The sequence below is a fragment of the Rhyacophila brunnea genome, unplaced genomic scaffold (genome assembly GCF_057557595.1).
Source record: "Rhyacophila brunnea isolate RB1 unplaced genomic scaffold, BYU_Rbru_1.0 scaffold_13, whole genome shotgun sequence".
Lineage (NCBI taxonomy): Eukaryota > Metazoa > Arthropoda > Insecta > Trichoptera > Rhyacophilidae > Rhyacophila > Rhyacophila brunnea.
The window spans coordinates 27,338,490-27,355,089 of NW_028232785.1; the positions used below are offsets into that span (position 1 = coordinate 27,338,490).

A 16,600-nucleotide genomic window follows, 5' to 3' on the forward strand; every position below is an offset into this window, starting at 1 on the left:
TATAATATTACTTAAAATAAATTAGGACATCGGATTTCTAATAAAACATAAAATACGTTTTTTAACTGTTTATTTATAAACAAAACATTAATTGAAAAATATCTAGCAATAAGTGTGAGTAACTGTAAAAATAATTATTTAGTGAAAAGAATGGCATTTACATTCCTCCACAATTTAGTTCTCGGTGAGTACCTTGTCTCTGCCATTTGCGTGCAATTATCAAGATGTTTTTATGTGAGTCTGTTTCTATATTTACTTTTAACCACCTTCATAGTGGAAAACGTTGATTCACATAAGTAGGTAGAACAAAACAATGCCTTTATTTTGAGTGCAATTATAACTAAAATTTATAATTGCATTTCGGAGTCCAATAATAAAATTTGAGATTTATTAATATAACAATGTGATAAAGGAACGGCTCTCGACAATTTCTGAGAATTCTGCAGTATTTTGGACATATTGTCAGGCGTGGACCGGAAAACCTGTAGACTGGTAGTTTTGGGTGGCGTCCAAGGAAGGCGAAGCAGAGGAAGAGCGCCTGCGTGCTGGAGCGACCAAGTGAAAGAGCTGACTGGGCATCATCTATTCTGCCCTGAGTGAAGCGGAAGATCGAGAAGGATGGGAAGTCTCGGTCGCTCAAAGGATGGCGAAATTCAAATGTGGTCACGATCCTCAGCCATGAGTGCGCGACTAAGAAATATGATAAAAAATATCCTACGCGATTGACCGAAAATACCGCCGCGAGCGACCGCTTGGAGATCACTGTACTATACGAATACATGTTCCAAGGACTACAGCTCACGAAGAAGTATCCTACGACCAATTGTATACGTGCAAATTACCAGACATGGCTCCTTCCCAGCAGGCTGTTGATGTTGAAGCAAGATGCTAACTACGGTATTGGTGGATTGGACCACAACTTATTGGAGATAATAATATAAGTATTCAGCAATGTACCTAGCGTACTTTTTCTCGACCTCAGCGAAGGGTTATTGCCAGATCAACTGTAAACAGGAGATGACTGGCTTACTCGGATATCGACTGGTCATTTGTATACTAACAATAACGTGCTATATAACATAGCTACACTTAAAAATATATTTTTTTTTAGAAACCAAAATAAACCTTCTTATACTGTTGTACCAAACCGTCTTTCAATTTTAGTATTCTCCGCAAACCTGTGGGAATACTTGCGAATATCAAAGATTCCACAAGACACAATATAATATTAAGAGTCCCTATATATAATTTTAACATGGAACATGTTGTCATGTTCGACGCAAAAGCGTTCCGAAAAATAGACGTAAAATAACTAAAGACGCGCAGCCCGCCCGCGGCCCACGCCCCGATTATTTTCATTGTACGTTCAGTAGCCTACATCCTGTGCGACGTATTGTTCGTCAGTTATTATTACTACTTTAGTTTTATTATTGTACCAAATTACATAATTTCAGAAAAGTAAAATTGTTTGAATCCTTTCGATTCTGTTATTTTGACAAATAAATTTTCTTTCGAACTTGGACAACCAGAATCATAGAATCAGTAGGCAAAGCATGTTCCATGCTTAATATTTTTAGCCGCCAGGGCTTAACTAACTATCATCTGAGGGGCCCAGGGGGGCGGTTTTTTTCCCTACAATATTGGTCCAAATTATTTTTGATTTTCGGTTTACAACGTACTACTTATCTGTAATATAGCAAATATTCCATTTTATATTAAATTTGGTCGTCAACATTACTGGAAAATTTATTTGAGAAAATATTGCACTACTACTATTTTAATTACACCCTAGATGACCGCCCGGCTTATAGCATCGTGGGCCTCAGGTTCGAATCCTGGATATGGCGTATACACATATTGTTTTTTTCGAATGAGTCCTTCCCTTCGGACCCCCATTCCTTCTTCTTCAGCAACCGCAATCGGGACCCATTGAGTCACACGGATATCGAACTTCCCTCGAGTATAAACTAAATAACAAAAGATGGTGGCCAGTCTGACTCTTTGACTCAGTTCGAGCCTTAGACCCACCCACTATAGGTATTAAAAAATAATAAATACCAAACCATTTAGATCAAGGGTTTTGCAAGAAAGATGAATTGCTACTCGAGGGAACTGCATCAATCATCGAAGCGCCGAGATCCTAAAAACCGCAAGAAGACAACATATGCTGCACAAACCCTCAAACAGACCTCCCACGACTCAGAAGTAAACATCACTAATCCTGATGACTACCGCTGGGAAAAGAAAAACTAAGAAGACGATGACCTGGACGAGGAGGCAGATGAAGACTGCAGAGCCGGAAGCCTAGAGGAAGTACAAGAGCACGACGTGACCTGAACCGACGGACACCCTTGTTTTAGACGCAAGAAAAAACTTACTAGAGATAAATACATACAGACCTCCAAACTGGCCTCGGTCGGTCGCGAAACCACCGAGGCCAGCTTTCACTCAAATGACATAAAAAATCATGCAACTCTCCAGATAGTAACTACATAATTATGAAGGGGATACAGGCCTATGCTTGCCTAGGCGCCCCATAAATGTACATATCCTAAGTAAGTTCGAATGAGTCTGAGTATGGACCTAATAGGTTGAGCTAAGTAGCTGATATCCATTTTTAGTAAAAACAAAAACTCTTAATACAAACCTCCGGTCTGTTGATGCCTATATGATATTATTAGGATCGGACACGGTCGAAAGAATTATTTTAAACTAGTATGTTTATTGCTATGTGCCGTTAAGTCAGCTTTCTTAATGCACGTATAAGAACAAATACTGCACTTATAAGGTTTTTCACCAGTATGTTTCATTTTGTGTTGTTTAAGATTGCTGCTTTTAGAAGTTTCGTATGAGCAAACATCGCATTTATGCTGTTTATTACCAGTATGTTGGTTTTTTATGTGTACGTTCAACCAAACCAAATACGAACTTGTATAAGGGCATTGAGTGCACTTAAAAGGTTTATCTGCAGAATGTTTAAACATATGAGTTTTTAGGTATTCAGCCGTCTTGCTTGCATACGAACAAGCATTGCAGTGAAATGTTTTTTCATCAGTATGTGACATTTTATGTACTTTTAAGGCTCGACACGTCTTTGTTGTATAAGAACATACGTTGCATTTGTATGGTTTTTCCTCAATATGCATCTCCTTTTTATGTAACATAAAGTTATTGTATGATAAACTTGTAAACGGACAAATATTGCAAGGATATGATTTACCACCAACATGCGTTATTTTATGTCGGTTAAGCTTAACCAATTCGGAGCTTTCATATGAGCAAACATCGCATTTATATGGCTTTTGACCATTATGTGTCATTATATGTAAATTAAATTTCTTTTTTTCTGAACTTATATAAGAACATAACTTGCATTTATACGGTTTATCAAGAGCATGCATTCGCATGTAATGTCTTTTTAAATAATAAGACGTTCTACCTGCATAAGAACACACTTCGCATTTGAATGATTTTTCATCAGAATGACGTCTCTTTTTATGTTCTTTTAACATTTGATGGGCTCTAGTTTTAAAAGGACATATATTGCATTTATATGGCTTTTCACCAGTATGTGTCATAATATGTGTTTTTAAACGACGACTCTCCCAGGTTGTATAGGAACAATCATTGCACTTATAAGGTTTTTCATCGGAATGAATCCACTTATGCATGCTCAGGGTTCGAGCTGTTTTGGCTGCATAAGAGCACACATCGCACTTGAATGGTCTCTCAAAACTCTCAGTATTCTTTTCGGTTAACTCCTCCTGATTAATTGGGCTTGTTTTGTCACTTAATATTTTACATTTATCAACAATCACGTCAATGTGAATAGTTTTGTGTTTATTTAAAGCACTTAAAGACCCAAACACTGTATTACATATAACGCAAATAAAATTTCGTGCGAAATATGTTACTTTTTTTAATTCAATTCGAACCTCCTTTGGCAAATAAACTGATAAAACTTCCCTTTTGATATTTTGTTCATCTATAACTATTCCAGAATACTGCATCCCCTCATCTCCAACAGAGGTTTTGGATTGTGAGTGTCTCGTAACTGCATTTCGATTATTATTTTTATTTAAACTCACACGATCCAGTGGCTTATTTTGTTTGTCATCCGTATCTTGAGGCCCAGTGTAACATGTCTGCGGAGAAACCTACAAAAACAATACAACTATTACAATTATATAATATTCATTCGCATAGTAAAGCTGGGCTGGAGTGCTTTTGACCGCCTGAATAATTTCTTAAAAATGACCTCCCACTGTGCCTAAGCGCAAAGTTTTCTCCAGTGTATGCTTCCTGTAATTAAATATGCGTGTGAAAGCAGAGTGTCAAAGCGTCGAATGGAGAGGTGCATGCTGGGCATAACGTGAAATGACAAAACGCGGAATGATGGGATAAGAAAATAGACAAGGGTATTGACCAAAAAAAGTGGAGGGAACTAGGGGAGGCTTTCATCCAGCAGTGGATCGAGCCCAGCCTATGATGATATATATTATGTATATATAAGAATACATCTATGTATTGTGTACTAGTATGTACCTACCAGTGGCGAAGGGTAGAGGTAGGCTCTTAAGATCCTCTATAAATAGTGCACACTAAACTATGTCTGTATGCACTGCTATGGACGTAAGTATATACAAGGAAAATATATAATTATAAAAAAAACTTAAATAAGATAGAGGAAGACGACGTTGACAGTTCCGAAGAAGGGTTTATAGCCCGAAAGAGCTGCCTTCGTAACTGCCGCAAAGAAATAGAATAAACAAAAATAACTTTGTTTAAAAACCATTATAATGGATTTCTACTACATAAACGCAAGTTTATTTAATAAAACAATTAAAAATTGTCTTCTGTATACGTTTACTTTGAGCGCCGTTGGACAAAGGAGGTCAAAATTGTATGAGTCAGATGCAAGGGAGGCTAGTAAAATATTGTAACAGATACCTGTGAATTACGATGAACTATTGACTCCTTCGAGCATTCGCCAAATTCTTGAAACGTGTGATAGCTTTCGTCAACATCTTTCGTCCGTAGTGGGTCGACTTCGCATATTTCTTTCACGACAGGTTTGATGTCAACCTACAAAAAAAACAACTTAGGTAGGTTCATTACATTACTTATCACTGAACACTAACGGTAGGTAGTTCAGACTAAACGCGCTATGCAGCTGAGCCTCACGTTTAATGTGTCGGTCTCTAGCAGGCTAACGCAAACATGGACCCATCCATCCATACCAAACCATCCCTCACCATACTCGGTCTAAATCGAGCGTATGACGATAGCATACGTTTGTAAGTGTAGCATGTCAAGCAATACGGAGACACAAAACTATGTGAAGAGGGTTACTTGTAAGTTGTACGTAAAACATTTCACCGTGGCATAGTTCACCGTGAGCTTTCTTAACGGAAAGAGATGACTGTAATACAATACGGTCGCCAATTTTATTACAGCCAACATGAACAATAATTCAATTTTCATAGCTAATTTTGTCAATGAAAACCTAACCTAACGGTCTTTAATATACGGCCTTATATTTCCGATACAACATTCACGGTGAAGTGTAATACGGCGAACTGCATACGTACAAGTTTCCGGGCAAGAGACTCTAGACATAAAAAAAACTCGAAGTCGGTTATGGGGAAGCCAGCGGCAAACACATTTTGAAAATAGCAGATATAATGGATTAATTGTCAGGTTTTCATTCTTGAATTCATGAATTTTGCCCACAATCGGCTATGACAATTAGCGCGGTCCCGCCTGGCTTCACCATAACCGACTTGTACCTACCAAAAACTCTTGATACTTAAGAAACATTATCACAGTTGTCACATAATATATAATTTTGTAATAAATATTCTAAAACCCAGTGTCACGTATGTTTTAAAATCAAATAAAAGTTTAAATTGTACGTACCTATAGTCAATATTACACGGAATCTGGTGAAAACTAACCTTAACATCACTGCAATCGTCGATATTATACTCTTGTTTTATATTAATGTCGGCTCCCGGAATATCTGGATCCTTAATTATAGGCACATCAAACCAATGATGACCTTCTTCATCCAATTGATCAGCTTCAGGTTCACGTTTTACATCCATGCTGTGATTTATTAAAAGGCAAGTGTGAAGTATGACAATATGAGTGACAGATGATTTTCTTTTGTTTTGGTGAAGTGTTGCCAATATATAGAAAATAATGTTCCGAATAAAGAGCAATCCATTTTATTTTATTGTCAGTGTCATTATTGCGGTTTGGAAATAAACTGGGAGCCAGTGACGTAACGTGGGGGTAGGCAGATTGAGCGTCGCTTGGGGGCGGCAGTTATTTGAAGGGTCGCAAATCGAGGAGAATTATTAGGTATATGTAGAAATAGCCACCTAAACTTAATAACAACGGAAATGTCTTTCCATTAAAAAATTTAGCTCACTGGTTGGAAACAAATAATTAACATAAAAGGTTTAACAGGACTGTATTTTTTTGTCGGATTCGCGATGTCTAGTTTACTTCCGCTGTCTTTGGACGTCAAGTTCTCGATGACCAATACTGACACGTGCAGATATACTAATTATATGTAGGTACATACTTATCTAATTTAAAATTTATCCAAAATTATTTTTGCATGTCACTCGTGAGTTTTGGAAGTTGTCATGTGTATTTTTAAATATATCTGAAACCGTGGACTCGCAGTATTGCCGATTCATTGAAGTAGATAATATAGCATTTAAATATAATTAGATTTAGTGGTAATTATATTTTGTTGGTAATGTATCCATACATCACAGTTCTTAAATATTGGAGTAATGGAAGAATGATAAAAATACCTGATCTTTAAAAAAAATGGGACGGCATTTTGTTTAGGGACGTCACTGCAGGGAGAGCAGATTTAATGGGAACTGAAATACTTAACGGGTGTGGAGTAACAGGAAGAAGGCAGAAGAATGGCTATGAAAATAATTGCTGCTGTTTCCGCTAGGTAAGTATATTGTATAGAAAGATTTTGATTTTATAAGATGGAATTGTAAATTATTGAAAAAGACGAGAAATAATTACAATGAAAAACCAACGAAATAATGCGGTGTGCAGGTTGGACTTTAACCTCAAGCCGATTATTATATCACTCTAGGTTTTGTACCTTTATGATTTATCATTGCCTACTCAAGTAGAACGTTCACTTCACAACGATTGGTCCTACCTTTTCCGCCTCTCCCGTTGTTGCCTATGGATGACCTGTCATTGTTCTATATAGTGCTCATACGGACGCGTCTGTCGTGTTCACACAGGGAATGATTTGATTTAGATAGAGGAGTAGCATTAACACACCTTCTACAAATGTAATAGGTATATAGATCAATGCTACATATTTTTTGGAAATCGATATTACCACCGGTTTTTGTGTGAAGGACTAGTCGGAGTTTGACAGCTGATGAATAACAGGAATGTATAGTATTTATAAATAACACTGTTAGTTGTTAATATATTTGATTTGAGATTTTTTTATAATTCAATTTGAAACGAGAAAGGGCGAATCAATATATCAAGCAATCAGGGATCTGATTTTGACAGCTGAAAAGTGGACCACTCGTTGCTTGTGCAAAAATATATGCTCAGGCTTTATTAATCTAAAGATGGCACTGGATTCATCGAAAGAAAAACCACTGATTAGCCCCTATTCTCCCCCTTTTTGTAAAGTTATATCCTGCGGAAGTGTGTGGCAATACAATGCACAACACCGATTGAACTGGAATCAACTCTGTAGTGCCCTTCATTTTTGGCAGTAGATAGAATCAGGAGAATGATTTCATATGAGTAGTACAAGGGAGAAATCATTTTTTTTTAAGTTTGGATAATCAGTGATTGGAGATATTTAGGGATCAACATATTTCCAAAATAATATTGTGAACATGGAACACAAAATTAATATTGTTGTTTGATTTACAAAACGCATTTTTTTGTAGTACTTATTCCACTTTTAATCAGTAAATTAGGACCGGTTTCGTACGCCTCAGAGGGACATTTTTAACTGAGGCCGACGATACCGGTACTAATTTATTGATTAAAAGTGGAAAAAGTACTACAAAAAAATTGCGTTTTATTAAATTAAACAAAAATACGATGCAGTTCCACCATGAATTGACAGTTAACAAAATAAATAAAAAAACAAAATTAATAGCTATCGAGTGTGGAAAAATAAGGGATAGACTGAAACACGTGTTAAATAATGTTATTTTTAATATTGACCTCTGTATGGTAATAATAAACATAATATCGTCTCTGTTCTGGCAAAACACACTAACTGGAGAATACTAGTTTTGAGTAATTTGACTTTGAAGTTGTTAAAATGTTTGAAATGGTCTATCTTGTGAGTTTATTAAGTAATCGTAAAAAGGATGACTTTAAAATAAAGACTGTTTATTTATTAAGAAGGTTTCCAGACGGTAATGTTTGAAATGAGAAACATTTTGGTATAACTAACTTAATATGTCATTTTTTCGAATTAGTGTCTTCTGCCAGAACAGTGACGATATGCATTAAATATTGCTATGTAAATGTAACATGCGTTCAATATTGATGGCCGCTGGTACCCACCAATGCTTTGTTATTCTTGTGTTTTGTGACCTGACTGTCATAAAAGTACCCTGCTCCATAGCCTCGGTTCATGGCGATAGCTTTTATATATATTTATTAATCCGTTTTGATTGTGAAATTGACGTCTTCTAAGGAAAGTTTTTCTCATGTTACTTCATAATGGAGATGGAAAAAGTAGTAAACATTCGTCGCCTGGCCTGCGATTTCCTAACTATCGACTCGTGTGTCACTCGACAACATGACGTAATTGTGACGTAAGCCAATACACGCTCGAGGCAAGCCGCCCAACGCACACGGCTCACCATATATATTATTATGCTGAAACACCTATTTGTGTATGGGGACAATGGATAACGCCAGTATTTGAGTAGCGTTAATTTCTCGAATGCTATTATCACTCCGGTAGTACATCACAATGATGTCATGTGACGTCATGTCGACCGGGCGACTTCAACTCGCAAGTTATAACTTAAGACCCTGGGATCTAATGAATGCAATTAAGAGAAGAATTATATTACGGACCATAATTAATTTGTACTGAATACCAGTTCAAATTCCCTAAACAAGCCTTGAACAAAACATCGTTAAATGCCTCTTCGACAAAAATAACATTTGCTGAGTACCTATCTAGAGTCATGAGTTTTTCTCCCCAAACTTTCCCTAAGGTTGGTCCATCATTTTGTGGCTCCATAGATTTTTCCGAATATTTACAGGCCTGTGATATAATGTCATTTTCGTTGGCAAGCGGATCGCATACTCGTTGTTTCTTTACAGGGGGTGGTAGTGAATTAATGGAATATCGAGTTCGTGCTGGATGCTGTGGCTTGGGAGATTGATCATCAAAATCAGGTCCTCCATCAAGTGCGATCTGGAAAAAAAATCACAAATTAAGGACGCATCCTTGACGCATCAGAATGTCAGATTTGGAATTGAAGTAGAATTTCTTCATCCGCTAAGCAGACTGTATAGATGCCATATTATAATAGATGCTATAATTATAATAGATCATAGTAAAAAAATACTAGTCTATCTATAAAATAGGTATCTAAAATTAAGCAATTAAATCATACATAATTTTATAGATGGAATAATATTTTTTATATACCTATTATAGTTCGGTTTAGACAAGGCTTAATGAATTAAATAAAATGAACAAAGAACGTGTGTAATAATTAATATGCATTCTTAATCTAACGAAGACAAATAAGTGCGAATGAAAAAGTGTGCATAATTTTCTCGTATCGATCATAGCATACATAAACTATTATGGTTTGGTTTAGGTGGGGTTTAATTGATTTTTAAAAACTACCGACACAATCCGTAAATTGTAGTCCTAGTTCAATAAAAACAAATACATATGTATGACTGACAAAATTGATTGAGTCCTATTATTTATGGTGGATCTTAACAGCTTTCCTCCACTCTTCGCTACTGCTGTATACGTATACCTAGCAGCGCTCGAAATATTTGCTAATACAAAATCAGTCCTTTGCTTTCTTAAGAATTTTACAGTACATTGGGACAGGTCCCAAGACTCCCAACATAACACCAGAATACCTTTGACAAAGTAAATTTTCTAAGCAAAATATATAGATGTTTTTAACAAATTATTGGATAGATTACTTACTTAAACAATGCTGCGACAGTAGGTACTACATACGAAAATATCGATAAGAATTATGCTTACCTTGTTATACGAACCAACGTTTTGGAAATGATGGCTTAACCTTTACTTATGAAGCACAACAGTTAATAATTGAGACTTGACGATTCAAAGATTAACCGAAACTAAAATGGCTTGGTGAACAAAGAACATAAATGCTAACATAATGTGTAATTTCTACTGTCGCAGTATAATGTGTGATGTTCTAGAGGAAGTGTCCCAATGTAAAACTGTCCTAAGGTAGAACCCTTTCCCCATACGTATTTTTAAGTGGGTATTTAATTTAGACACGCATTTGAGATTTAAGAAATCTTATAATTTTGTGTAGGTAACTAATATTATTAACTAATACCAACCTCATTAAATTGTGCGTTTTCGTTATCTGATTGCTCACTGTTGTGAAGGAAATTCAATGCTTCGAGTACCCATGACGTTGGCTGGTAAACTTCACTCCCTGACCTCTTCGAGGATATTATTTTTCTCAACTCTTTTTCGATAGTTTGATCTGAGAGTATTTTCTTTTTCTTACATCATCATAATTGGCTCCTGGTTTAATTTTACTAAAAATGTCCAACAGCTTATCCAGAGCTAAGTTTCTTTTTGATTTATTCTTGTTAAAAGGGTGTGAAGAATTCCACAGTTCCGGCAGAAGACTTTCGTAGGTTCAGAAGAACTTCATTGTTTGTGATATAGAGTGATCGTCGTTCAAGCGATACTTCTGAATATCTGCCAAGCCGTGATACCGCCTCTCTTCATATCACCAATCATCATCATTCATCTACCTCATATATCATTCATAAACAGTGTACCGTCAAGTGCTACGCACCGGGTAACCCAAACAAACAATACCGCGCGAGTGACAGTGCAACCAGACCATGGAGTCATCATAAATCATCATAAACGTCAGTATCTGGCATTCTGTTAAATCCCCCCCAACCCTAGATCCGGAGTCCACACCATCCTTAAAATTATCGTCCACTTGCGAAAAGTACCACCAGTATGTTTAGACCCATAACATGGATTATAGAATAAGTTGATACGATTTATTATCATTGATATCACTCCTTCACTCCTTCAAAAACTATTTCCACGCTGAACGATCGTAAGGCTGTCCTGGTCTTCATTTACTGTTATGGGATGTGTATATAGCCTGCCTTGCTAGTACTTCTTCTGGGATTCTATACGCATGTCCGATCTTGCCCCAAGTTCCAATTCTCCATTTAATACGCCGGTTAAAATCCACACTGTCTATATTTTAAATATAACATTAATTCTAGCTTGTATTATTAAGTTGGGAGAAATATATTTACGGTTTTTCACTGGTATGCGTGGTTTTATGTCTTTTAAGATTATGCCACTGCGCACATGCATAAGAGCAAACATCGCATTTATAAGGTTTTTCACCAGTGTGTGTCATTTTATGTTTTTTTAAGTTCTGAGGCGTCCTGCACGTAAAAGAACACTCATTGCATTCAAACGGTTTCCCACCAGAATGCGTCATTAGATGTCGTTTCAGATTAGATATTTGGGCACATGAAAATGAGCATTCATTACATTTATGTGGCTTTTCGCCAGTGTGCGTCATCTGATGTGTCTTAAGGCAATTGATATGCGAGCATGTATATGAGCATACATTGCATTTATATCGCTTCTCGTCAGTATGTGAGATTTTATGATTTTTCAAGTTTTGAGCTGTTTTGCATTTAAACTTACATATATCGCATTTAAATGGTTTTTCCTGAGAATGTGTAATTTGATGTGTTTTAAGACCACCAATCTGTGCACATGAATATGAGCAAATACTGCATTTATAAGGTTTTTCACCAGTATGTGTCATATTGTGCTGTTTTAAATTTTGAAATGTCTTACACGTGAAAGGACATGTATCACATTTAAACGGTCTTTCATCGGTATGTATCATTTGATGTCTTTTAAGATTATTGAACTGCGAGGTTGTATATGAACAATCATTGCATTTAAATGGTTTTTCTACAGCATGTGTAATCAGATGTATTTTAAGACCACCGATTTGCGCGCTTGCATATGGGCAAACATTGCATTTATAAGGTTTTTCACCAGTATGGGTCCTTATATGCTTTTTTAAATTTTGTGCAAGTCTGCATGTAAAATGACATATGATACATTTAAATGGTTTTTCATCTGAATGTGTCTTTCGATGGTTTTGAAGATTAATTAGCTGCTTGGCTCTATACGAACAATCATTGCATTTAAATGGTTTTGCCAATACGACGTCTTGTTTGACAGTGCGTTCATCTATGGTTATCTCAGAATACGGCATCATCCCATCTTGGACATTATCAGCTGTTGACTGTAGACTTTCATCTAAATTTTGATCTTCTGTGAAATATGGGTTTGTGGAAACCTATAAATAAATATACACAAAACTTCTTATTTCATACCTGAGTATTTTAATAAATTAAACATTTGTAAAGTACTTTTTACTGTGAACTAATGATTTATATATAATTTTAAAATAGACGGCAGGAACTCAAGAGTTGATATATCATTACAAGGATGGTATGCGGTAAAAATATGATTTTTTTTTTTTAAATAACTTTTAAGATTTACTAAAATTAGCATAATACTTTTATTTACATCACAAAAAACCTTAATGCTTTGCAATACAATAAAACTGTCGGTGTTAAAATTTATCAATATTTGTCCCGCAGACGAAAGAGTGAAAAATGCATTTAGAAAGATGTCTTAGGTATATGGTCAATGGCAATGACATTAGTATGGACGAATCAATTGGGAATAAAAATGACACTTATAAGGGTATAAGTAGGTACTTCCTTAATAAATAAATTCGTAAGGGTTCGTTGTGTTGATGAAGGCGAAACTATGGCGAAACCTGAGCTCGTACCTACCTCACCACAATAGCTCACTATACACTGATAGAGTCACGGAAAGCCGTGTGTACCGTTGTCAGTATAAGCAAGACTATTATGTTGAGATGAGTTTGCAAGAGTAGCTCACTGTACACTGATAGAGTCACGGAAAGCCGTGTGTACCGTTGTCAGTGTAAGCAAGTCTACTATGCTAAGTCAGGGCCAAGCCGTCCCAAGGTTAACTGATTTGTTTGGGACTGCGTAGCGCCTTATATTCTCATCCGGGCGACCCTCTCCTTGCTGTTCAGCCGAGACGCCGGCGCGCGCAGGTAGGGAACGCCTCGATGGGAGGCGCCCGCGTGGACTGTAGGCGACGGCCGCGGTGAGAGGGAGAAAGTATTCGGTGCGAGTGAGTGGTCCCGCGCTACACACTCACTTTTTTGTCAGGTCGGCCGAATGGCATAATCTGTTCTAACGCCATTACAATAAAGGTGATATTGCTATAAATTCCCGATGCGTGATATCGCATTATGGAAATTGCGTGACGTCTACCTATACATGTGCGAATGTCGCTATGCGTGAATTAATTTACTAGCTACTGTATTGAGTGCGTTGTCCATTAATAATGTCATTGGTAAATGGTCATAGGGTGCTTGTCGTCGCAGGCCAATCCATCCCTGCGCGGCATTGTCAAACCCGATTTTAACTTTACAAGTTAGTGGTAATATGGTTATGGTTAACTATTTTGTGTTTAAATTTGATAGCCATGCTGAAAAGCAACACGATGGTATAACGTTTCATAGTTAAGTTAAGAATAATAAAATTGAGAATCTGTACGTTATGCGCAAGAAACACGGCATCATTTTGCCGAACACTACCGAATCTCTTTAAATTATTACTCCGAGATATTACCTGATTTTCTGGCTTGTATTCAGAATATGAACATCCAGCTACAGGAGAATCATAATTATATTGACGCATTGCATCTTCGACTGAATCTCCAATGCGGTTGTCCGAATGACTAATTGTTTCAGAATTTATATTGGCATCGAGAATTGTGTTATTCTGAAAAAAAAAACACTACATTAATTAATATTACCACACATTAAAATGAATACAATCATAAATTTCCTGTTTTTTTAAAAACGATAGACATTGCTAATATTCTCGTGGTACACTTAAGGCATCAAACATACTGAAAATTATGTAGAATGTAGTCTTATAATAATTGAGTTGTCTAGAGTCACGTGGTATCATTTTCAATCCCGATATTCTAGAAAATTTAAATTTTTACGCACCCGTCAATTACATGCGTGGTCGCAGCCATGACCTATTTTAGGTGAAAGCTGTTTCCTTATGTCAGGCTCACCAGGCACCAATAGCGAGGGCTGTGCAGTTGGTCAATGCACTCCCTAAAGATGTAGATATTTTTGGCGATTCATTATATATTCTGTTTTTTAAATTCTATTTTATTGTTAAATTTGTACTTTTTGAATCATTGTAGTTTTTTGAATTTTATTTCTTTTGTATAAAACTATTTTTGCTCTCTTTTTTTCCTCCACTTTGTTTTTTCTGAATTTCCGAACTGATTACTTGTAATTTTTATTCTAAATGTCATGTTGTGAACATCCTGAATTAAAATTTGTTATGTACTCAACGTGTCTTTCAAATAAATAAATAAATAATTCACAAAGGTATTCCAAAAATCGGATTTTGAGATAATCGCAAAAAACCATCAGCACTTTTTGTAATTAGAAAAAAATAATTTAACTCCCTAGAACAGTGGTGAACAAACCGAGGCGCATGGGCCAAATGTGGCGCATTTGATGATTACATTATGTACGCATTGCATCTTTGCGCCTATTTATTATTTTGAAGTATGCGCCATAACCGAATTTATCTTTATATTTTCAACACCTGAGTGCTCTTAGTTAAAGTCATACAGCCAGAAAATTTGCAAAAAGTTATATATGACGCTTTGGATCGACATACAGATGTGAACAAGCATTTTCATCCATGAAATTGATTAAAAGCAAAACAAGGTTGCGAATAACTGATACAAATTTAAAGAATTCTCTGCTGCTTTCAGTAACAAATTTAACACCAAACATTGAAAAACTAGCGAAATCAAAACGCTCAAAAGCTTTCAGTACTATATCCCGCACAAAGCTCTCTCTCTCTCTCTCTGTCATCACATCCAACAATAAATTGTGGTCCAGACTTATCTTCACCAAACGAGACTCTCCGGCAGCGATCACCCTCTTGTCCAAGAGATCATTTCCGACTATTGTAGATTGGTGCTCCACTAAATGTTTGTTTTGTTGATCTGGCATAAATTAATTAATTTAATTGCGTGATTGAGTTATTACTTTACATAAGTGATCACCAATTATTATTTTTTGTATAGATTATTGCATTTAGAATTACTTGGTATATTTAACTAAAATAATACAAAATTGCAAAATGTGGGTTATGACTCTACGAGACTCAATTGTTTGAAGAATATTTCTTAACCTGAAATTGTATTCTTTTATGATCGCTGCGATAAATTATCATTTTATCGTTATCAGACGCTGACAGACATATACAAGAAACATATACATAAGACAAGTTAAGTAGGTATTATTACCAAATACTCAGTCTCGAATACCGCATCAGGCATTTAGCATCGATATTAAAATGCCCCTGAAAAAGTTAAACAGCCCTGCACTACAAACACAAAATTTAAACATTTTTTGCAAAACAAAGGCGACCCCTCGGCATCCCTTCCGAACCGAGACCAGGGTACCTGCGCGTCCCAAGATAACAAATAACGTTCAAACTTGAGATGGCCCCAAACGCATCGCTTTAAAAACCCCTCGAGTAACCCGCACCCCTCGGCGATTAACATTTTTGAGATAGTTTTTAAAGTGAGTAGTCAGTTCCGATCTGGCAGTGAAGCTGGCAAAAACATTCCCCCGCCCGTTCGCGGCGCGGCGGATACCTTTAACACGTGTTTCAGTTAGGATCCTCGCGTTAAAAATAATCAATCAAAAGCTATCATATCTTAGAAAGAGTGACACCCCTTATCGTTGTCGTGTGAATAATAATCTATATAGTTGCCATTAAAGCAAACCAGTGTTCGAGTGTTCGTGCGCGGAATGACAATAATAAACCAACCCCAAATATAACGCCAGTGTCGTGTTTAATGTAAGACCCTTGTTGTAGCCTATATAGTAAAATTATCGATGTTTGCCTATGTTTTAACTTAAATAAATTGCTGTCCTGCGCAGGATTATATATCTAGAATCCGTGTTATGATTTACCCTGTCCGTAATGATGTCACACATTATCTACGACCCGAAGCGATACCGGATCAGGACATCTACCCCGAAGACATGTGAGTCCATCTTCCCCCCCGGTATTAGTATGTACATGTATTTGTAAATTCCATCAAATTCGAAGTATTGCAGTCGGACGAGTTTGGATGTGTGACCCGGCTAATGGTACGCAG

At 36.4% G+C, this 16,600-nt stretch overlaps 2 protein-coding genes and 1 pseudogene across 2 annotated transcripts in view; all 3 read right to left on the reverse strand.

Annotated features, from left to right (window-relative positions):
- Nucleotides 1–16,600, reverse strand: part of LOC147077112 (uncharacterized) — a 167,106-nt gene that overhangs the window by 145,148 nt on the left and 5,358 nt on the right. The window contains exons 4-5 of the mRNA XM_085940723.1: nucleotides 14,020–14,172; nucleotides 10,653–12,641 (exon numbers count right to left, since the gene is read on the reverse strand). Coding sequence (XP_085796849.1) covers nucleotides 11,565–12,641; nucleotides 14,020–14,172 — 1,230 coding nt within the window. The 3' untranslated portion in view covers nucleotides 10,653–11,564. The remainder of the gene's footprint in view (nucleotides 1–10,652; nucleotides 12,642–14,019; nucleotides 14,173–16,600) is intronic.
- LOC147077120 (uncharacterized) lies at nucleotides 2,118–6,164 on the reverse strand. The gene is made up of 4 exons (XM_085940999.1): nucleotides 5,958–6,164; nucleotides 4,951–5,085; nucleotides 3,353–4,157; nucleotides 2,118–2,140 (listed from the first exon to the last, which is right to left on the reverse strand). Exons 1-4 carry the CDS (start codon nucleotides 6,105–6,107, stop codon nucleotides 2,118–2,120), a joined length of 1,113 nt encoding a protein of 370 aa, XP_085797125.1. The 5' UTR covers nucleotides 6,108–6,164.
- Nucleotides 9,110–10,913, reverse strand: LOC147077121 (uncharacterized; annotated as a pseudogene).

What these genes read in the sequence shown, in the direction of transcription:
- LOC147077120 (XM_085940999.1), bottom strand. Translation starts at nt 6,107, where the DNA reads ATGGATGTAAAACGTGAACCTGAAGCTGATCAATTGGATGAAGAAGGT. An exon ending in ACGATTGCAGTGATGTTAAG is followed by an intron (nt 5,086 to 5,957) that starts GTTAGTTTTCAC and finishes TTTTTTTTGTAG; the next exon opens with GTTGACATCAAACCTGTCGT. An exon ending in TAGTTCATCGTAATTCACAG is followed by an intron (nt 4,158 to 4,950) that starts GTATCTGTTACA and finishes TTGTTTTTGTAG; the next exon opens with GTTTCTCCGCAGACATGTTA.